Source organism: Triticum urartu, chromosome 2A (assembly GCF_056163025.1).
Source record: "Triticum urartu cultivar PI428250 chromosome 2A, HENAU_Tu73, whole genome shotgun sequence".
Lineage (NCBI taxonomy): Eukaryota > Viridiplantae > Streptophyta > Magnoliopsida > Poales > Poaceae > Triticum > Triticum urartu.
The window spans coordinates 591081082-591104681 of record NC_141874.1 but is presented as its reverse complement, the minus strand read 5'-3'; the positions used below and the strand labels follow the sequence as shown (position 1 = coordinate 591104681).

The 23600-nt window shown below is 41.2% G+C and overlaps 1 protein-coding gene across 3 annotated transcripts; it reads left to right on the top strand.

The window, feature by feature from the left end:
- The first annotated feature begins 20069 nt into the window (after positions 1 to 20069).
- Positions 20070 to 22610, top strand: LOC125533709 (serine/threonine-protein kinase 52-like). 3 transcript variants are annotated; one of them, XM_087539986.1, is made up of 7 exons: positions 20112 to 20165; positions 20244 to 20469; positions 21245 to 21366; positions 21566 to 21774; positions 21853 to 22027; positions 22127 to 22264; positions 22398 to 22610. In XM_087539986.1, the coding sequence occupies exons 1-7, from the start codon at positions 20118 to 20120 to the stop codon at positions 22608 to 22610; spliced, it is 1131 nt and encodes a 376-aa protein (XP_087396112.1). In that variant the 5' UTR covers positions 20112 to 20117. The 3 variants fall into 3 exon arrangements, with proteins under 3 accessions (XP_048553033.2, XP_087396112.1, XP_087396111.1); XM_087539985.1 differs by having other exon boundaries at positions 20241 to 20469; XM_048697076.2 differs by having other exon boundaries at positions 20070 to 20469.
- Positions 22611 to 23600: the final 990 nt, after the last annotated feature.

The window sequence follows — 23600 nt, the reverse complement described above, 5'->3', positions numbered from 1 at the left end:
TCAAGTTCTACATTCCTCCCACTCACTTCTTTTGAGAGAAACTACTTCTCTAGAAAGGATCCACTTTTAGCAACAAAGATCTTGCCTTTGGATCTGTGATAGAAGGTGTGATAACCCACAAGTATAGGGGACCGCAATAGTTTTCGAGGGTAGAGTATTCAACCCAAATTTACTGATTCGACACAAGGGGAGCCAAAGAATATTCTCAAGTATTAGCAGCTGAGTTGTCAATGCAACCACACCTGGAAACTTAATATCTGCAGCAAAGTATTTAGTAGAAAAGTAATATGATAGTACTGGTAACGGTAGCAAAAGGTAATAGTAGCAAAAGTAATGTTTTTGGTATTTTGTAGTGATGATAGCAATAGCAATGGAAAAGTAAATAAGTGAAGAACAATATATGGAAAGCTCGTAGGCAATGGATCGGTGATGGAGAATTATGCCGGATGCGGTACATCATGTAACATTCATAACCTAGGGTGACACAGAACTAGCTCCAATTCATCGATGTAATGTAGGCATGTATTCTGAATATAGTCATACGTGATTATGGAAAAGAACTTGCATGACATCTTTTGTCCTACCCTCCCGTGGCAGCGGGGTCCTAATGGAAACTAAGGGATATTAAGGCCTCCTTTTAATAGAGTACCGAAACAAAGCATTAGCACATAGTGAATACATGAACTCCTCAAACTATGGTCATCACCGGTGAGTATTCTGATTATTGTCACTTCAGGGTAACGGATCATAACACATAATAGGTGACTATAGACTTGCAAGATAGGATCAAGAACTCTCATATATTGATGAAAACATAATAGGTTCAGATCTGAAATCATGGCACTCGGGCCCTAGTGACAAGCATTAAGCATAGCAAAGTCATAGCAACATCAATCTCAGAACATAGTGAATACTAGGGATCAAACCCTAACAAAACTAACTCAATTACATGATAGATCTCATCCAACCCATCACCGTCCAGCAAGCCTACGATGGAATTACTCACACACGGCGGTGAGCATCATGAAATTGGTGATGGAGGATGGTTGATGATGACGATGGCGACGGATTCCCCTCTCCGGAGCCCCGAACGGACTCCAGATCAGCCCTCCCGAGAGGTTTTAGGGCTTGGCGGCGGCTCCGTATCGTAAAATGTGATGATTTCTTCTCTCTGATTTTTTTCTCCCCGAAACCAAATATATAGAGTTGGGGTTGAGGTCAGAGGAGCTCCAGGGGGCCCACGAGGTAGGGGGGCGCGCCCCACCCTCGTGGACAGGTGGTGGGCCCCCTGGTCTTCATCTTTTGCAAGGATTTTTTATATTTTCCGAATAGATGTTCCGTGAAGTTTCAGGTCATTCCGAGAACTTTTGTTTCTGCACATAAATAACACCATAGCAATTCTGCTGAAAACAGTGTCAGTCCGGGTTAGTTCCATTCAAATCATGCAAGTTAGAGTCCAAAACAAGGGCAGAAGTGTTTGGAAAAGTAGATGCGACGGAGACGTATCAACTCCCCAAGCTTAAACATTTGCTTGTCCTCAAGCAATTCAGTTGATAAACTGAAAGTGATAAAGAAAAACTTTTACAAACTCGGTTTGCTCTTGTTGTTGTAAATATGTAAAGCCAGCATTCAAGTTTTCAGCAAAGATTATGACTAACCACATTCACAATAATGCTTAGGTCTCAAGTTTACTCATATCAATGGCATAATCAACTAGCGAGCAATAATAATAAATCTCGGATGACAACACTTTCTCAAAACAATCATAATATGATATAACAAGATGGTATCTCGCTATCCCTTTCTGAGACCGCAAAACATAAATGCGGAGCACCTTTAAAGATCAAGGACTGACTAGACATTGTAATTCATGGTAAAAGAGACCCAGTCAAGTCATACTCAATGTAAACTAACCGTAATGAATGCAAATGACAGCAGTGCTCTCCAACTGGTGCTTTTTAATAAGAGGATGATGACTCAACATAAGAGTAAATAGATAGGCCCTTCGCAGAGGGAAGCAGGGATTTGTAGAGGTGCCAGAGCTCGGTTTTGAAATAGATGTGAATAATATTTTGAGCGGTATACTTTCATTTTCAACATAACAACCAAGAGATGGCGATATCTTCCATGCTACACACATTATAGGCGGTTCCCAAACAGAATGGTAAAGTTTATACTCCCCCTCCACCAACAAGCATCAATCTATGGCTTGCTCGAAACAACGAGTGCCTCCAACTAACAAGAGTCCCAGGGGGAGTTTTGTTTGCAATTATTTTGATTTGATTTGCATAAAGCATGGGACTGGGCATCCCGGTGACCAGCCACATTCTCGTGAGTGAGGAGCGGAGTCCACTCCTCTTGAGAATAACCCGCCTAACATGGAAGATACGGACAGCCCTAGTTGATACATGAGCTATTCGAGCATACAAAACAGGATATTTATTTGAAGGTTTAGAGTTTGGCACATACAAATTTACTTGGAATGGTAGGTAGATACCGTATATAGGTAGGTATGGTGGACTCGTATGGAATAACTTTGGGGTTTATGGAGTTGGATGCACAAGCAGTATTCCCGCTTAGTACAGGTGAAGGCTAGCAAAAGACTGGGAAGCGACCAGCTAGAGAGCGACAACAGTCATGAACATGCATTAAAATTAATCAACACCGAATGCAAGCATGAGTAGGATATAATCCACCATGAACATAAATATCGTGAAGGCTATGTTGATTTTGTTTCAACTACATGCGTGAACATGTGCCAGGTCAAGTCACTTAAATCATTCAGAGGAGGATACCACCCTATCATACCACATCATGCCCATTTTAATAGCATGTTGGCACGCAAGGTAAGCCATTATAAGCTCCCATCTAATCAAGCATGGCACAAGAAACTATGATCTCTAGTTGTCATTGCAAACATGTTTATTCATAATAGGCTGAATCAGGAACGATGAACTAATCATATTTACAAAAATAAAAGAGGTCGAGTTCATACCAGCTTTTCTCATCTCAGTCAGTCCATCATATATTGTCATAATTGCCTTTCACTTGCATGACCGAATGATGTGAATAATAATAATAGTGTGCGTGCATTGGAGTAAGATGGAATCTGCAAGCATTCAATAAACAGGAGAAGACAAGGCAATATGGGCTCTTTTGTCAGATCAACAATTATGCATATAAGAGCCACTTCAACAATTTAATCATGGTCTTCTCCTATCGACCCCCAAAGAAAAGAAAAGAAATAAAACTATTTACACGGGAAAGCTCCCAACAAGCAAAAGAAGAACAGGAAATCTTTTGGGGTTTTATTTTTAATTACTAGTACAAGCATGGAAAGTAAACTAATTAGAAGCTACAACTAATTTTTTTGGTTTTTCTTAAGGTTTATTAAACACACAAGAAGAAAGCATAAAAAAGGAAATAAACTAGCATGGATGATATAATGAAAAAGTATGAGCACCGACATCTAGCAATGAGTGTGTGTATATAAATGTAATGTCGGTGGGAAATACGTACTCCCCCAAGCTTAGGCTTTTGGCCTAAGTTGGTCTATGGCCACGGCTGGCCTGGCGGATATCCATAATAATAGTTGGGGTCGTACTGCGATGAAGAAGACTCTGACTGCCACTGGTTGGCAATCATCTCCGGATCCCTATGGTAATTAGACTATCGTGGAGGATCAACTTGTGGTTCTGACTCTGGCTCTGTGGCTGGTGCAGGGTTCCGGTAGGCGTGAATGTCCTCCGGCGAAACGAGGTACTGGCCTGCAAATAAATCAAACAAGGAAGGAGCAGGCAAGGTAATAGTCTCCAGATGATGTTTATCAAAGAACAATTTGTATTTAAGCTCCCCTTCCCTATTCTTTATAATGAAATCATGTGCTACCATACTCTTATAATCTAAATAAACACGAGGCAGCAATTTTTCTTCCTTCTCATAATGCCTAATAGGTATGTTAAAATGTGCAGCTAGGCGTGAAGCATAGATACCCCCAAAGATGGGGCCCTTTGTACAGTTCAGACTCAACCGTTTAGCAATAATACCTCCCATACTCACAAAGTTATCACAGAATAACCCGTGGAACAAAATAATAATATCAAGAACACTAAGGTTTCCACGGTTTTCGCGACCAATTAAGCAGCGACTAGCAAATATTGCAAAGTAGCGTAAAACAGGAAAATGTATGCTAGTGATTCGTGCATCGGAAACCTTCCTCGTTTCTCCTACGGTGATGGTATCAAGAAACCCATCCACATCGTCACGATTTGGTCCTATTTTGCCCTTGAAAGGGATCAAACAAACCCGACAAAAATCATAAAGTGACATCTTCTTAACCACATCATATAAATGAAACTCTGCTGAAGGAGGTGATTCCCTAGGATAATAGTAGAAGTTTTGCACAAAAGTATTGGTGAGTAAGAGATACTGTTCGCGTTGGTCGTGGAGGAAGTCGGTGAGGCCTGCATTCTTAGCCAATTCATAAAAATCCTCATAAATCCCGGTTGCTCTCAAGAATTCATCGGAGGGCCATTCACACGGCCTAACCTCCACGGTGCGAGGAAAATTATATTTGGGCTTCTGTGCCTCTTCATTTTGCTTTTCCCTTGAGCTTTGGCTCGATGAGCCCCTCAAAAATCTCTTTATCATTTTCTGGAAAATTCTGAAATTTTTAGTAACTTCAAAATAAAAGTGAACCAAACTCAATAATATTGATAGCAACTACTCATACAAGTGCCTAGAGTCTATATCATGCATCAAAACTACTTGGAACCATATAAGTTTGACATGCAAGCTCAAGAACATGGTCACCTAGGCAGCACAAATTTGCAATGAATAAAGCACTAGAACAAAAACTAATTGGACCAATGGAGGAGTCACATACCAAAGAACAATCTCCCCAAGCAGTTTTGTGAGAGGTGCTTTGAGCAAGGAGATCGAAAATGGCAGCTAAATGAGCTAGAACTCGTGCTTGAGCTGGATATTCGTGTTTGTGGGAGGAAGAAGGAGTGTGTGGGTGAAAGGATGAGTGGAGGAGGGCCACCATGGGCCCACGAGGCAGGGGGCGCGCCCCTGACCCTCGTGGCCAGGTGCCAGCTCCTCTTGCTGTGTTCTCAGTGCCAAATATTCTCAAATATTCCAGAAAAAATCATATTTAAATTTCAGGGCATTTGGAGAACTTTTATTTTCGGGGTATTTTTATATTGCACGGATAATTCACATAACGGACAGAAAAATACTATTTTTATTTTATTTAATATAAATAACAGAAAGTAAAAGTAGGGTACAGAAGGTTGTGCCTTCTAGCTTCATCCATCTCATGCTCATCAAAAGGAATCCACTAACAAGGTTGATCAAGTCTTGTTAACGAACTCATTCCGAATAACATGGAATCGGAGAAATTTTGAATAACACTATGTTACCTCAACGGGGATATGCACATCCCCAATAATAAGAATATCATATTTCTTCTTGACAGTAGGAAGAGGAAATTCAAAACCACTATGTTACCTCAATGGGGATATGCACATCCCCAATAATAAGAATATCATATTTCTTCTTGACAGTAGGAAGAGGAAATTCAAAACCTCCAAATATAATCGATGGAAATTTTCCAATAGAGTTGATACTATGAACTTGAGGTTGTTTCCTCGGAAAGTGTACCGTATGCTCATTACCATTAACATGAAAAGTGACATTGCCCTTAGTGCAATCAATAATAGCTCCTGCAGTATTCAAAAAGGGTCTTCCAAGAATAATAGACATACTATCGTCCTCAGGAATATCAAGAATAACAAAGTCTGTTAAAATAGTAACGTTTGCAACTACAACAGGCACATCCTCAAAAATACCGACAGGTATAGCAGTTGATTTATTAGCCATTTGCAAAGGTATTTTAGTAGGTGTCAACCTATTCAAATCAAGTCTACGATATAAAGAGAGAGGCATAACACTAACACCGGCTCCAAGATCACATAAAGCAGTTTTAACATAGTTTCTTTTAATAGAGCATGGTATAGTGGGTACTCCTGGATCTCCAAGTTTCTTTGGTATTCCACCCTTAAAAGTATAATTAGCAAGCATGGTGGAAATTTCAGATTCCGCTATCTTTCTTTTATTTGTAACAATATCTTTCATATACTTAGCATAAGGATTCATTTTGAGCATATCAGTTAATCGCATATGCAAAAATATAGGTCTAATCATTTCAGCAAAGCGCTCAAAATCCTCATCATCCTTTTTCTTGGACGGTTTGGGAGGAAAAGGCATGGGTTTCTGAACCCATGGTTCTCTTTCTTTACCATGTTTCCTAGCAACAAAGTCTTTCTTATCATAATGTTGATTCTTTGATTGTGGGTTATCAAGATCAACAGCAGGTTCAATTTGTATATCATTATCATTACTAGGTTGAGCATCATCATGGACATTATCATTAACATTATCACTAGTTTCAGGTTCATTACCAGATTGTGTTTCAGCATCAGAAATAGAAATATCATTTGGATTCTCAGGTGTTTCAGTAATAGGTTCACTAGAAGCATGCAAAGTCCTATCATTTTTATTTTTCTTCCTATTAGAAGGACTAGGTGCATCCACATTATTTCTCTGAGAATCTTGCTCAATTCTCTTAGGGTGGCCTTCAGGATACAAAGGTTCCTGAGTCATTCTGCCAGTTCTAGTAGCCACTCTAACATCATTATCATTATTCTTACTATTCAATTCATTGAGCAAATCATTTTGAGCTTTAAGTACTTGTTCTACTTGAGTGGTAACCATAGAACCATGTTTACTAATAAGTTTAAGTTCACCTTTGACATTAGCCATATAATCACCCAAGTGCTCAAGCATATTTGAATTGTATTTCAATTGTCTACCAAAATAAGCATTAAAGTCTTCTTGCTTAGCCATAAATTTATCAAACTCATCTAAGCATGGGCTAGCAAATTTAATAAATGGGATTTCAGCTTTATCATATCTATAGAGAGAATTTACCTTTACTACCTGTGTCGGGTTATCAAGACCATGAGTTTCTTCAATAGGTAATGGATTAAGATCATATGTTTCTTCAACAGGCGGCAAATTAAGACCATGTATTTCTTCAATAAGAGGTAAATTCTTAACATCTTCAGCTTTAATACCTTTTTCTTTCATAGATTTCTTTGCCTCTTGCATATCTTCAGGACTGAGAAATAGAATACCTCTCTTCTTCGGAGTTGGTTTAGGAATAGGCTCATGAACTGGCTCACGAGGTATCCAATTATTTTCATTTGTCAACATATTATTCAATAGAATTTCAGCTTCATCCGGCGTTCTTTCCCTGAAAACAGAACCAGCACAACTATCCAGGTAATCTCTGGAGGCATCGGTTAGTCCATTATAAAAGATATCAAGTATTTCATTTTTCTTAAGAGGATGATCATGCAAAGCATTAAGTAACTTGAGAAGCCTCCCCCAAGCTTGTGGGAGACTCTCTTCTTCAATTTGCACAAAATTATATATATCCCTTAAAGCAGCTTGTTTCTTATGAGCAGGGAAATATTTAGCAGAGAAGTAATAAATCATATCCTGGGGACTACGCACACAACCAGGATCAAGAGAATTAAATCATATCTTAGCATCACCCTTTAATGAGAACGGAAATATTTTAAGGATATAGAAGTGACGAGTTCTCCCATCATTAGTGAACAGGGTAGCTATATCATTTAATTTAGTAAGATGTGCCACAACAGTTTCAGATTCATAGCCATGAAAAGGATCATATTCAACCAAAGTAATTATATCAGGATCAACAGAGAATTCATAATCCTTATCAGTAACATAGATAGGTGAAGTAGCAAAAGCAGGGTCAGGTTTCATTCTAGCATTTAGAGATTGCTGCTTCCATTTACCTAATAACCTCTTGAGTTTGTATCTATCTTTGCAAGATAAAATAGCTAAAGAAGCTTCTTTATCAAAAACATAACCCTTAGGAATAATAGGCAAGTCTTCATCATCACTTTCATCAGTATTATCAGATTCAATATTTTCATCCTCTCTAACCCTAGCAAGTTGTTCATCAAGAAATTCACCAAGTGGCACAGTAGTATCAAGCATAGAAGTAGTTTCATCATAAGTATCATGCATAGCAGAAGTGACATCATCAATAACATGCGACATATCAGAACGAATAGCAGAAGCAGGTTTAGGTGTCGCGAGCTTACTCAAAACAGAAGGTGAATCAAGTGCGGAGCTAGATGGCCGTTCCTTACCTCCCCTCGTAGTTGAGGGATAAATCTTGGTTTTTGGATCTCTCAAGTTCTTCATAATGATAAGCAGATATAAATCCCAAGTGACTCAAAGAATAGAGCTATGCTCCCCGGCAACGGCGCCAGAAAATAGTCTTGATAACCCACAAGTATAGGGGATCGCAACAGTTTTCGAGGGTAGAGTATTCAACCCTAATTTATTGATTCGACACAAGGGGAGCCAAAGAATATTCTCAAGTATTAGCAGCTGATTTGTCAATTCAACCACACCTGGAAACTTAATATCTGCAGCAAAGTATTTAGTAGCAAAGTAATATGATAGTACTGGTAATGGTAGCAAAAGGTAATAGTAGCAAAAGTAATGTTTTTGGTATTTTGTAGTGATGATAGCAATAGCAACAGAAAAGTAAATAAGCGAAGAACAATATATGGAAAGCTCGTAGGCAATGGATCAGTGATGGATAATTATGCCGGATGCGGTTCATCATGTAACAGTCATAACCTAGGGTGACACAGAACTAGCTCCAATTCATCGATGTAATGTAGGCATGTATTCCAAATATAGTCATACGTGCTTATGGAAAAGAACTTGCATGACATCTTTTGTCCTACCCTCCCGTGGCAGCGGGGTCCTAATGGAAACTAAGGGATATTAAGGCCTCCTTTTAATAGAGTACCGGGACAAAGCATTAGCACATAGTGAATACATGAACTCCTCAAACTATGGTCATCACTGGTAAGTATCCCGATTATTGTCACTTCGGGGTTAACGGATCATAACACATAATAGGTGACTATAGACTTGCAAGATAGGATCAAGAACTCTCATATATTGATGAAAACATAATAGGTTCAGATCTGAAATCATGGCACTCGGGCCCTAGTGACAAGCATTAAACATAGCAAAGTCATAGCAACATCAATCTCAGAACATAGTGGATACTAGGGATCAAACCCTAACAAAACTAACTCGATTACATGATAGATCTCATCCAACCCATCACCGTCCAGCAAGCCTGCGATGGAATTACTCACGCACGGCGGTGAGCATCATGAAATTGGTGATGGAGGATGCTTGATGATGATGATGGCGACGGATTCCCCTCTCCGGAGCCCCGAACGAACTCCAGATCAGCCCTCCCGAGAGGTTTTAGGGCTTGGCGGTGGCTCCATATCGTAAAACGCGATGATTTCTTCTCTCTGGGTTTTTTCTCCCCGAAACCAAATATATAGAGTTGGGGTTGAGGTCGGAGGAGCTCCAGGGGGCCCATGAGGTAGGGGGCGCTCCCCCCACCCTCGTGGACAGGTGGTGGGCCCCCTGGTCTTCATCTTTTGCAAGGATTTTTTTATTTTCTGAATAGATGTTCCGTGAAGTTTCAGGTCACTCCGAGAACTTTTGTTTCTGCACATAAATAACACCATAGCATTTCTGCTGAAAACAACGTCATTCCGGGTTAGTTCCATTCAAGTCATGCAAGTTACAGTCCAAAACAAGGGCAAAAGTGTTTGGAAAGTAGATACGACGGAGACGTATCAAGGTGTACCCAACAGTTTCCTTTGGGTATTCTATGAAGACACATTTCTCCGATTTGGGTTCGAGCTTATCAGGTTGAAACTTTTTCACATAAGCATCGCAGCCCCAAACTTTAAGAAACGATAGCTTAGGTTTCTAGCCAACCCACAGTTCATATGGTGTCGTCTCAACGGATTTAGATGGTGCCCTATTTAACGTGAATGCAGCTGTCTCTAATGCATAACCCCAAAACGATAGTGGTAAATCGGTAAGAGACATCATAGATTGTACTATATCCAATAAAGTACGGTTATGACATTCGGACACACCATTATGCTGTGGTGTTCCAGGTGGCATGAGTTTGTGAAACTATTCCACATTGTTTAAATTGAAGACCAAACTCGTAACTCAAATATTTGCCTTTGCGATCAGATCGTAGAAACTTTATTTTCTTGTTACGATGATTTTCCACTTCACTCTGAAATTCTTTGAACTTTTCAAATGTTTCAGACTTATGTTTCTTCAAGTAGATATACCCATATCTGCTCAAATCATCTGTGAAGGTCAGAAAATAACGATACCTGCCGCGAGCCTCAACACTCATCGGACCTCATACATCAGTATGTATTATATCCAATAAGTCAGTTGCTCGCTCCATTGTTCCGGAGAATGGAGTCTTAGTCATCTTGCCCATGAGGCATGGTTCGCAAGCATCAAAATGATTCATAATCAAGTGATTCCAAAAGCCCATCAGCATGGAGTTTCTTCATGCGCTTTACACCAATATGACCTAAACGGCAGTGCCACAAATAAGTTGCACTATCATTATTAACTTTTCATCTTTTGGCTTAAATGTTATGAATATGTGTATCACTACGATCGAGATCCAACGAACCATTTTCATTGGGTGTATGACCACGGAAGGTTTTATTCATGTAAACAGAACAACAATTATTCTCTAACTTAAATGAATAACCGTATTGCAATAAACATGATAAAATCATATTCATGCTCAACGCAAACACCAAATAACAATTATTTAGGTTTACACTAATCCTGAAAGTATAGGGAGTGTGCGATGATGATCATATCAATCTTGGAACCACTTCCAATACACATCGTCACTTCACCCTTAACTAGTCTTTGTTCATTCTACAACTCTCGTTTCGAGTTACTACTCTTAGCAACTGAACCAGTATCAAATACCGAGGGGTTGCTATAAACACTAGTAAAGTACACATCAATAACATGTATATCAAATATAGCATTGTTCACTTTACCATCCTTCTTATCCGCCAAATACTTGGGGCGGTTCTTCTTCCAGTGACCAGTCCCTTTGCAGTAGAAGCACTTAGTATCAAGCTTAGGTCCTAACTTGTGCTTCTTCACTTGAGCAGCAACTTGCTTGCCATTATTCTTGAAGTTTCCCTTCTTCCCTTTGCCCTTTTCTTGAAACTAGTGGTCTTTGTCAACTATCAACACTTAATGCTTTTCTTGATTTCTACCTTCGTCGATTTCAGCATCACGAAGAGCTTGGGAATTACTTTTGTCATCCCTTGCATATTATAGTTCATCACTAAGTTCTAGTAACTCGGTGATAGTGACTAGAGAACTTTGTCAATTACTCTCTTATCTGGAAGATTAACTCCCACTTGATTCAAGCAATTGTAGTACTCAGACAACCTGAGCACATGCTCACTGGTTGAGCTATTCTCCTCCATCTTGTAGGCAAAGTACTGTCAGAGGTCTCATACCTCTCGACACGGGCATGAGTATGAAATACCAATTTCAACTCTTGGAACATCTTATATGCTCCATGGTGTTCAAAAAGTCTTTGAAGCCCTGATTCTAAGCCGTTAAGCATGGTGCACTAAACTATCAAGTAGTCATCATATTGAGCTAGCCAAACGTTCATAACATCTGCATCTGCTCCTCCAATAGGTCTGTCACCTAGCGGTGCATCAAGGACATAATTCTTCTGTGCAGCAATGAGGATAATCCTCAGATCACGGATCCAATCTGCATCATTGCTACTAACATTTTTCAACATAGTTTTTCTCTAGGAACACAATAAATGGGGAGCAACATCGTGAGCTATTGATCTACAACATAGATATGCTAATACTACCAGGACTAAGTTCATGATAAATTAAAGTTCAATTAATCATATTACTTAAGAACTCCCACTTAGATAGACATCCCTCTAATCATCTAAGTGATCACGTGATCCAAATCAACTAAACCATATACGATCATCACGCGATGGAGTAGTTTTCAATGGTGAACATCACTATGTTGATCATATCTTCTATATGATTCACGCTCGACCTTTCAGTCTCGGTGTTCCGAGGCCATCTCTGCATATGCTAGGCTCGTCAAGTTTAACCTGAGTATTCCGCGTGTGCAACTGTTTTGCACCCATTGTATTTGAACATAGAGCCTATCACACCCGATCATCATGTGGTGTCTCAGCACGAAGAACTTTTGCAACGGTGCATACTCAGGGAGAACACTTATACCTTGATAATTTAGTGAGAGATCATCTTATAATGCTACCGTCAATCAAAACAAGATAAGATGCATAAAAGATAAACATCACATGCAATCAATATAAGTGATATGATATGTCCATCATCATCTTGTGCTTGTGATCTTCATCTCTGAAGCACCGTCATGATCACCATTGTCACCGGCGCGACACTTTGATCTCCACCGTAGCATCGTTGTTGTCTCGCCAACTTATGCTTCTACGACTATCGCTACCGCTTAGTGATAAAGTAAAGCATTACAGGGTGATTGCATTGGATACAATAAAGCGACAACCATATGGCTCCTGCTAGTTGCCGATAACTCGGTTACAAAACATGATCATCTCATACAATAAAATATAGCATCATGCCTTGAACATAGCATATCACAACATGCCCTGCAAAAACAAGTTAGATGTCCTCTAATTTGTTGTTGCAAGTTTTACGTGGCTGCTACGGGCTAAGCAAGAACCGTTCTTACCTACGCATCAAAACCACAATGATAGTTCGTCAAGTTAGTGTTGTTTTAACCTTCTCAAGGACCGGGCGTAGCCACACTCGGTTCAACTAAAGTTGGAGAAACTGACACCCGCCAGCCACCTGTGTGCAAAGCACATCGGTAGAACCAGTCCCCCGTAAGCGTACGCGTAATGTCGGTCCGGGCCGCTTCATCCAACAATACCGTCGAACCAAAGTATGACATGCTGATAAGCAGTATGACTTGTATCGCACATAACTCACTTGTGTTCTACTCGTGCATATAACATCAACACATAAAACTTGGCTCTGATACCACTGTTGGGGAACGTAGTAATTTCAAAAAAAATTCTACGCACACGCAAGATCATGGTGATGCATAGCAACGAGAGGGGAGAGTGTGTCCACGTACCCTCGTAGACCGAAAGCAGAAGCATTTAGAACAACACGGTTGATGTAGTCGTACGTATTCACGATCCGACCGATCAAGCACCGAACGCATGGCACCTCTGAGTTCTGCACACGTTCAACTCGATGACGTCCCTCAAACTCCGATCCAGACGAGCTTTGAGGGAGAGTTCCGTCAGCACGACGGCGTGGTGATGATGATGATGTTCTACCGACGCAGGGCTTCATCTAAGCACCGCTACGATATGACCGAGGTGGATTATGGTGGAGGGGGGCACCGCACACGGCTAAAAGATCCAAGAGATAAATTGTTGTGTCTATGGAGTGCCCCCCTCCTTCGTATATAAAGGGGGGAGGAGGAGGGGGCCGGCAGAGGGAAGGAGGCGCGCCCAAGGGGGGGCAATCCTACTCCAAGTAGGTTTTCCCCCCTTTCCTATTCCAACTAGGAGAAGGGGGAAGGAGGAGGTGGAGAGAAGGAATTAGAAGGGGGCCCGCCGCCTTCCCTTTCCCAATTCGGATTGGGGAAAGGGGGCCGCGCGCCACCTCCTGCTGCCTCTCCTCTTCCACCACTTGGGCCCATGAGGCCCAATAACCCCCCGGGGGGTTCCGGTAACCCCCCGGTACTCCGGTGTATATCCGATAACCCCCGGAACCATTCCGGTGTCCGAATATAGTTGTCCAATATATCAATCTTCATGTCTCGACTATTTCGAGACTCCTCGTTATGTCCGTGATCACATCTGGGACTCCGAACTACCTTCGGTACATCAAAACACATAAACTCATAACATAACCATCATCGAACTTTAAGCGTGCGGACCCTACGGGTTCGAGAACTATGTAGACATGACTGAGACACGTCTCCGGTCAATAACCAATAGCGGAACCTGGATGCTCATATTGGCTCCTACATATTCTACGAAGATCTTTATCGGTCAAACCGCATAACAACATACGTTGTTCCCTTTGTCATCAGTATGTTACTTGCCCGAGATTTGATCGTCGGTATCTCAATACCTAGTTCAATCTCGTTACCGGCAAGTCTCTTTACTCGTTCCGTAATACATCATCACGTAACTAACTCATTAGTTGCAATGCTTGCAAGGCTTAAGTGATGTGTATTACCGAGTGGGCCCAGAGATACCTCTCCGACAATCGGAGTGACAAATCCTAATCTCGAAATACGCCAACCCAACAAGTACCTTCGGAGACACCTGTAGAGCACCTTTATAATCACCCAGTTAAGTTGTGACGTTTGGTAGCACACAAAGTGTTCCTCCGCTAAACGGGAGTTGCATAATCTCATAGTTATAGGAACATGTATAAGTCATGAAGAAAGCAATAGCAACAAACTAAACGATCAAGTGCTAAGCTAACGGAATGGGTCAAGTCAATCACATCATTCTCCTAATGATGTGATCCCGTTAATCAAATGAAACTATTTGTCTATGGCTAGGAAACATAACCATCTTTGATCAACGAGCTAGTCAAGTAGAGGCATACTAGTGACACTCTGTTTGTCTATGTTTCCGGTTAATACAATTCTAGCATGAATAATAAACATTTATCATGATATAAGGAAATAAATAATAACTTTATTATTGCCTCTAGGGCATATTTCCTTCAAAACCATCGATGAGCACCACGAAAACCTAATTCCACCGCCGCAACCTTCTGTACCCAAGAGATCCCATCTTGGGGCCTTTTCCGGAGGTCCGCCGGAGAGGGCATTGATCACGGAGTGCCTCTACATCAACTCCAAGGCCCCTCCGATGATGTGTGAGTATTTTACCTCAGACCTTTGGGTCCATAGCTACTAGCTAGATGGCTTCTTCTCTCTCTTTGGATCTCAATACAAAGTTCTCCTCGATTCTCTTGGAGATCTATTTGATGTAACTATTTTTGCAGTGTGTTTGTCGAGATCCGATGAATTGTGGGTTTATGATCAAGATTATCTATGAACAATATTTGAATCTTCTCTGAATTCTTTTATGTTTGATTGGTTATCTTTGCAAGTCTCTTAGAATTATCAGTTTGGTTTGGCCTACTAGATTGATCTTTCTTGCAATGGGAGAAGTGCTTAGTTTTGGGTTCAATCTTGCGGTGCTCGATCCCAGTGACAGAAAGGGAAACGACACGTGTTGTATTGTTGCCATCGAGGATAAAAAGATGAGGTTTATATCATATTGCATGAGTTATCCCTCTACATCATGTCATCTTGCTTAAAGTGTTACTCTGTTCTTATGAACTTAATACTCTAGATGCATGCTGCATAGCGGTCGATGTGTGGAGTAATAGTAGTAGATGCAGGCAGGAGTCAGTCTACTTGTCACGGACGTGATGCCTATATACATGATCATACGTAGATATTCTCATAACTATGCTCAATTGTATCAATTGCTCGACAGCAATTTGTTCACCCACCATAATACTTATGCTATCTTGAGAGAAGTCACTAGTGAAACCTATGGCCCCCGGGTCTATTCTCCATCATACAAGTTTCCAATCTACATTATTTTGCAATCTTTACTTTCAATGTACATCTTAAAAATACCATAAAATATTTATCTTATTATTATCTCTATCAGATCTCACTCTTGAAGGGATTAACAACCCCTTTATCGCGTTGGTTGTGAGGTTCTTATTTGTTTGTGTAGGTACGAGGTGACTCACGCGTGGTCTCCTACTAGATTGATACTTTGGTTCTTAAAAATTGAGGGAAATACTTACGCTGCTTTGCTGCATCACCCTTTCCTCTTCAAGGAAAACCAACGCATGCTCAAGATGTAGCAAACATCATCATTAATATTATCACTAGGTTCATGTTCATTACCAGATTGTGTTTCAGCATCAGAAATAGAAATATCATTGGGATTCTCAGGTGTGTCAACAACAGGTTCACTAGAAGCATACAAAGTTCTATCATTTTTTTTCTTCCTTTTAGAAGGACTAGGTGCATCAACATTAGTTCTCTGAGAATCTTTCTCAATTCTCTTAGGGTGGCCCTCAGGATACAAAGATTCCTGAGTCATTTTACCACCTCTAGTCACAACTCTAACCGCATTATATTTTTATTATTATTTAATTCATTGAGCAAATCATTTTGAGCTTTAAGCACTTGTTCTACTTGAGTGGTAACCATAGAAGCATGTTTACTAATGAGTTTAAGTTCACCTTTAACTCTAGACATATAATCACTCAAGTGTTCAATCGTATAAGCATTATGTTTCAATTGTCTACCAACATAAGCATTGAAGTTTTCATGTTTAACAATAAAATTGTCAAACTCATCTAGGCATTGGCTAGCAGACTTATAACGAGGAATATCACCTTCATCAAATCTATAGAGGGAATTTACCTTCACTACCTGTGTCGGGTTATCAAGACCATGTATTTCTTTAATGGGTGGTAAATTCTTAACATCTTCAGCTTTAATACCTTTTTTTTCATAGATTTCTTTGCCTCTTGCATATCTTCAGGACTGAGAAATAGAATACCCCTTTTCTTCGGAGTTGGTTCAGGAAGTGTCCAATCATTTCCATTACTCAACATATTTCAATAGCATTTCAGCTTGATCAACACTTCTTTCCCTGAAAACACAACCAGCACAACTATCCAGGTGGTCTCTGGAAGCATCGGTTAGTCCATTATAAAAGATATCAAGTATTTCATTTTTCTTGAGAGGATGATCAGGAAATGCATTAAGTAATTGGAGAAGCCTCCAAGTTTGTCGGAGACTCTCTTCTTCAATTTGCACAAAGTTATATATTTCCCTTAAGGCAGCTTGTTTCTTATGAGCGGGGAAATATTTAGCAGAGAAATAATAAATCATATCCTGGGGACTATGCACACAACCAGGATCAAAAGAATTAAACCATATTTTAGCATCACCCTTTCATGAGAACAAAAATAACTTAAGGATAAAGTAATAGCGAGTTTTCTCATCATTAGTGAACAGGGTGGCTATATCATTTAATTTAGTAAGATGTGACACAATAGTTTCAGACTCATAGCCATAAAAAGGATCAGATTCAACCAAAGTAATTAACTCTTGATCGACAGAGAAATCATAATCCTTATCAGAAATACAGATAGGTGAAGTAGCAAAAGCAGGGTTATATTTCATTCTAGCATTCAAAGATTTTTCTTTCAGCTTAGCTAATAATTTCTTAAGATTATATTTATCATTGCAAGCTAAAAAGTCTCTAGCAGTTTCTTCATCCATAACATAACCTCAGGCACAACAAATAATTCATATCTAGGGGGAGAATCTTCAACATCACTTTCATCAATAATTTCATTCTCTCTAACCCTAGCAAGTTGTTCATCAAGAAATTCACCTAGTGGCACAGTATTATCAAGCATAGAAGTAGTTTCATCATAAGCATCATGCAAAGCAGAAGTGGCATCATCAATAACATGTGACATATCAGAATGAATAGCGGGAGTAGGTGTCGCAAGTTTACTCAAAACAGAAGGTGAATCAAGTGCAGAGCTAGATGACAGTTCCTTACCTCCCCTCGTAGTTGAGGGAAAAATCTTGGTTCTTTTATCTTTCAAGTTTTTCATAGTGATCAGAAGATATAAATATCAAGTAACTCAAAGAATAGAGCTATGCTCCCCGGCAACGGCGTCAGAAAATAGTCTTGATAACCCACAAGTATAGGGGATCGCAACAGTTTTCGAGGGTAGAGTATTCATCCCAAATTTATTGATTCGACACAACGAGAGCCAAAGAATATTATCAAGTATTAGCAGCTGAGTTGTCAATTCAACCACACTTGGAAAACTTAATATCTGCAGCAAAGTATTTAGTAGCAAAGTAGTATGGAAGTAACGGTAACGGTGGCAAAGGTAACAGTAATAGTTTTGTAGTGATTGTAACAGTAGCAACACAAAAGTAAATAAGCAAAGATCAATATGTGAAAAACTCGTAGGCAATGGATCAGTGATGGATAATTATGTCGGATGCGATTCCTCATGCAACAGTTATAACATAGGGTGACACAGAACTAGCTCCAGTTCATCAATGTAATATAGGCATGTATTCCGAATATAGTCATACGTGCTTATGGAAAAGAACTTGCATGGCATCTTTTGTCCTACCCTCCCGTGGTAGCGGGGTCCTATTGGAAACTAAGGGATATTAAGGCCTCCTTTTAATTGAGTATCGGACCAAAGCATTAACACATAGTGAATACATGAACTCCTCAAACTACGGTCATCACCGGTAAGTATCCCGATTATTGTCACTTCGGGGTTAGCGGATCATAACACATAATAAGTGACTATTGACTTGCAAGATAGGATCAAAAACTCACATAATATTCATGAAAATATAATAGGTTCAGATTCAAAATCATGGCACTCGGGCCCTAGTGACAAGCATTAAGCATAGCAAAGTCAATCTCAGAGCCTAATGGATACTAGGGATCAAACCCTAACAAAACTAACTTGATTACATGATAAATTTTATCCAACCCATCACCGTCCTGCAAGCCTATGATGGAATTACTCACGCACGGCGATAAGCATCATGAAATTGGTGATGAAGGAAGGTTGATGATGACGATGGCGATGGATTCCCCTCTCCGGAGCCCCGAACGGACTCCAGATCAGCCCTCCCGAGAGAGATTAGGGCTTGGCGGCGGCTCCGTATCGTAAAACGCGATGAATCATTCTCTCTGATTTTTTTTCTTGCCGAACGTGAATATATAGAGTTGAAGTTGAGGTCGGTGGAGCATCAGGGGGCCCACGAGACAGGGGGCGCGGCCCAGGGGGGTGGGCGCGCCCCCCACCCACGAGACAGGGGGTGGGCGCGCCCCCCACCCTCGTGGACAGTGTGTAGGCCCCCTGGCCTTAATTCTTTCGCCAGTATTTTTTATATATTCCAAAAATATTCTCCGTTGATTTTCTGGTCATTTCGAAAACTTTTATTTCTGCATAAAAATAACACCATGACAATTCTACTGAAAACAGCGTCAGTCCGAATTAGTTCCATTCAAATCATGCAAATTAAAGTCCAAAATAAGGGCAAAAGTGTTTGGAAAAGTAGATACGACGGAGACGTATCAAGCAACTGCAGTTGCGCGTTCGTGGCAACCAGATAAACACACATGGCAACTGTGATTAACCATACATGACAACTATGGTTGGACCACACGTGGCAATTAGGTAAACACACATGGCAACTACTGTTTGACCATATGTGACAAGTAGTTAATCACACACGGCAACTACGGTTTCATTACACGCGACAACTACCATAAATTAGACATGGCAACTACAGTTAACCGAAATAGATAGAGTTGCCATGCTTTTACAACTACACTTGCATCCCGAATAACTACATCTGCATTCAGGATGGCAACTAAATCGTCATCCCGCGAGTACCTAACGTAGCTACGCCAGAACGTGTGGGCATTTTTGCATCGTGCCACACACGCGGGATAGAGATGAGTAGTATTTATTGGGCGTGTGACACGAAGTAGGTGCGCCCACACGTGTGGGCAATTCTAATGTCCGCCCACACACAGCCCGTGTGGGTTGCCTCCTGCTTACGCCACACACGATGTGTAAATGCATGTCTAATATACCACACATGTGATGGATATCGGCGTCCATATCTATACAGAACAAGTCATACGGACACTCAGTCGTAGTCGTATGTGCATTGATCTTCTATATAAGAAACCCGTCCAAAAAAACTGCATTATCGGGCGGGGCTCTTTTTTTTAAGGGATCGGGCGGGACTCTTGATCCCACGCGTTATATATAGCGGCATGTTGTTACTTCCGAACTTGAAAATCTCGCAAGTCGTTATCGATCTGTTCGGCAACCTCGACCTGCAGCGCGCGAGCTAGGCGCTTAGCGGCTAAACCTAAAACCCCGACCTCGATGGCGGCGGAGGGGGAGGTGTCGGGAACACTCGATACCGCCGACGTGATGAAGATGGACGAGAAGGAGAAAACTGGAACACTCGGTGCCGCCGACGTGATGAAGGTAGACAAGAAGAAGGAGAAGACTGTGGCGGTGCGCTCGGGGTTTCTCGGCGGCGGCAGCAAGGAGGAGACGTACATCCGGGCCGACATGATCGACCTCGAGAACCTAGACGTCGAGATGCAGAGGGAGTCCATCGCCAAGACTCTGGCTCTGGAGAAGCAGCGCCACAAGGACAAGGATCAGCCCATGGCGCCCTGGGAGATCGACCTCGCGAAGCTAGAGGTGCACCACCGGATAGCACCCGGGACCTTCGGCTCTGTGTATCGCGCCACCTACGACGGCAAGGACGTCCTAGGTATGTACTGCGATTTTGTGTGTCGACGCTCCTCCAACGCCCGTTTTAATGTCCGTGCATGTATAAAACTATGAAAACAAGCGTTGGTTTAGGCTCGGGTTTAGGGTTTGATTGTTTTCTTTTCTGCGGGTAGATTGCCTTTAGGGTTTAAGATCGAGGCACTGGCTAGTCTCGTTCGTTTTGCTATAAGGTGATGGGATCTATCTTAGATCAACTTTTCGTGTTTTGTCTTGCAAAATCATGAAATCCAACAGTCGTGAATTATTTGATGAGTTTTATTCTATGCTATATTAAAATCAAATAGTAGCTAGCCAAATCAGATGGATTCTTTTTTTTCCTTTTTTGAGAATCAGGATGGGTTATGTTCTACATATGCATATCTCCCATCTATGAACTCTAGTTTAGATGAAGTGTTTCCTATTTTTCTTGTATTCCCACCGTCAGATTCTTTATTTATTTTTAATTCTCGCCATTGATACATCATCATTGTTGGTCTTTGGATTCGATAATGTGTCTCGATCTAGCGGCCTGCTCTAATAATGTAATATTAAAATTGGAAAAAATTGTTCTTTCAACTTTTGTTTCTCAGTCAGCTGGTCCAAGTGTTCTGTTTACATATCCTAATAATTAAACATGTTAGGCCCTTACATAATAAACCATTACTATATGCTTAACTCTTATAGACATTTTCGTGGCATACCAGAGATTATAGTTAATACTTTTTGGCGGGGACCAGAGATTATAGTTAATACTTTTTTCCCGTGCGTGTATGAAGCCAAACTATTGGATTGGGGAGACGATGGAGCTATGCCAGAGACTGAAATTGCTATTCAGCGCGAAGCACTGAGTAAGGAGGTTGTTGTCTGGAAGGACCTCGACCACCCAAATGTCACAAAGGTGAATATTTTGCTCCCCGTGAAGACATTTGCATCCTATATTAGGAACGTTCAATGTAGTTTTTTTGGTGGTAGTAGCAATATTAGTTCTTTTTGCTTGCTTGGGACTATCAATAGTGGGCACTACACAACTGTCTTCTTTAGAGCGAGGCTTTCTTTGTGTGTTACATTCTAAAAGTGTAATATTTTCTTCCTTGCAGTTCATTGGCGCATCAATGGGTACCATTGACCTTAGTATTCCAGCTGTGAGCGGGGAGTATAGTGCACCCCCTGATTTTCCAGAGAGTGCATGTTGTGTCGTCGTTGAATATCTCAGTGGAGGAACACTGAGACAACATCTATATGCGAACAGGGACAATAAGCTTACATATGAAGAGGTGGTTGAGCTCGCATTGGATTTGGCTAGAGGGTAAGCAAAGCACTTTCACTTATTTTCCAATCTGAATCGGACGATAACGAATAATATTTTCATATATTCTTTTTACAGATTGGCCTATCTACACTTGAAAGATATCGTGCATCGGGATGTCAAAGCAGAGAATATGCTGCTTGACACAAAGGGGACCCTTAAGATTGCCGACTTTGGGGTCGCGCGTGTGCAAGCTAAGAATCCAGGAGAGATGACGGGCATGACAGGCACGCCAGGTTACATGGCTCCGGAGGTATTACTCGCTGCCAACTAATCGCTCTAGGATTTTGGTGCCCGGCTCAATTCTTGCATTTCTTGAAAACAATCTTATGTTGTTGTCTTTCATATACAGGTTATTCTAGGCAAGCCATACAACAGAAAGTGTGATGTTTACAGCTTTGGGATATGCCTGTGGGCGATCTATTGCTGTGACATGCCTTACTACCCAAACAAGAGCTTTGGAGAAGCCTCCTCTGATATTGTTCATAAGGTTTGTTTCAACCGTCAGCTCCCTCCCTCGTTGTTACACCCAAAATTCATTGCATGGACAAGCATGTTAAATAAGCCTGTGCAACAATATACTTTTTATGCTTACAATTTTACCTTTTATGTTGTGTGCACAGAATCTGCGGCCAAAGATCCCACGGTGCTGCCCGGCCCCGTTGGCGAACATCATGAAGAGGTGCTGGCAGGCTGACCCTGAGAAGCGGCCCGACATGTTGGACGTTGTGCAACTCCTGGACGCTCTTGATACAACCCATGGTGGAGACATGGTTCCGGAAGGGGAGAGCCCCGGATGCTTCTGCTTTTTGAGACCCCGTCGTGCAGGTCCATAGATTTGTCTCCAGTGAACAACATTATGATAGATTTTTGTCGTTGCCTTAATTAGACACGTGTGATGGTGTACTTCAAAGTTTTTTTTCCGGCGGCCGTGTAATTTGAAGTTTACAACCCATGGTTAATTCGACACTTGATTCATGGTCGCGTCCGTTTTCTTCTGTTTTGGGTCGGCTTGACCTGCTGGTTCTTCCTTGCCTCGTTTTTTTCCTGTTGGAATATACTCCCTCCGTCTCAAAAATAAGTGACTCAATTTTATGTTGAAATATACTTCCTTAGTACAAAGTTAATATAAAGTCGAGTCATTTATTTTGGGACGAAGGGAGTACAGAGCATAATGTCATCAAGACATGAACATATCAGGGCTGCATTGGAGAAAATCATGATTGGCTGTTCTTTTGCGGTTCTGCACCCGCCTAATTTGATCCCAGTACTTTTCTCAAACGAGAAATTGATCTGAATCTGCAGTCTGGCAACCGACTGAGTACTGAGCAGAGGCGCGTGTGTTGAAGGATATCAAAGCCTCTGTTCTAGGAGAAACGAAGGCTCAAAAGTCTTCAGCGGATGGATCTTCACGTGGCACATGGATGGATGGGTTTTGGCTCTCGTCTCGTGGAACTCAAGCTGCAGAATGCCGAAAATATAATTATACTGTATTTCAAAACCAGGAACAACCGAGCTTCTCTCACGTAGAGATGCAGTGGCCTCGGCTCATTCAAAAGGATAGATCCATCACCCATGTGCAACTTGTAACTGACTGCGAAGCTATTGTTTCAGCATTAGAGAGAGTTAAGGAGCAGCGTTGTGCTCAACAGCAAATCTTCCGGGAGATGACGTCTACCCGCATGCTGATGACACTAAGGAGGTGTAATGGGAAATTTGACAATGGTAAAGAACACTGAGCGAAAAATTGAGCTCGTTTTAACGTGACAAAGCGGCCACGTGGCTAATAGTGGACGGCGCAAGCAATAATGGCCGTTAACGGCTGG

Bases quoted from the DNA above. Each gene is read 5' to 3' on its own strand.
- LOC125533709 (XM_048697076.2), top strand. From the start codon at position 20,070: ATGGCGGCGGAGGGGGAGGTGTCGGGAACACTCGATACCGCCGACGTG. The intron at 21,367-21,565 runs GTGAATATTTTG...TCTTCCTTGCAG, and splicing joins ACCACCCAAATGTCACAAAG to TTCATTGGCGCATCAATGGG. The intron at 22,028-22,126 runs GTATTACTCGCT...TTTCATATACAG, and splicing joins CAGGTTACATGGCTCCGGAG to GTTATTCTAGGCAAGCCATA.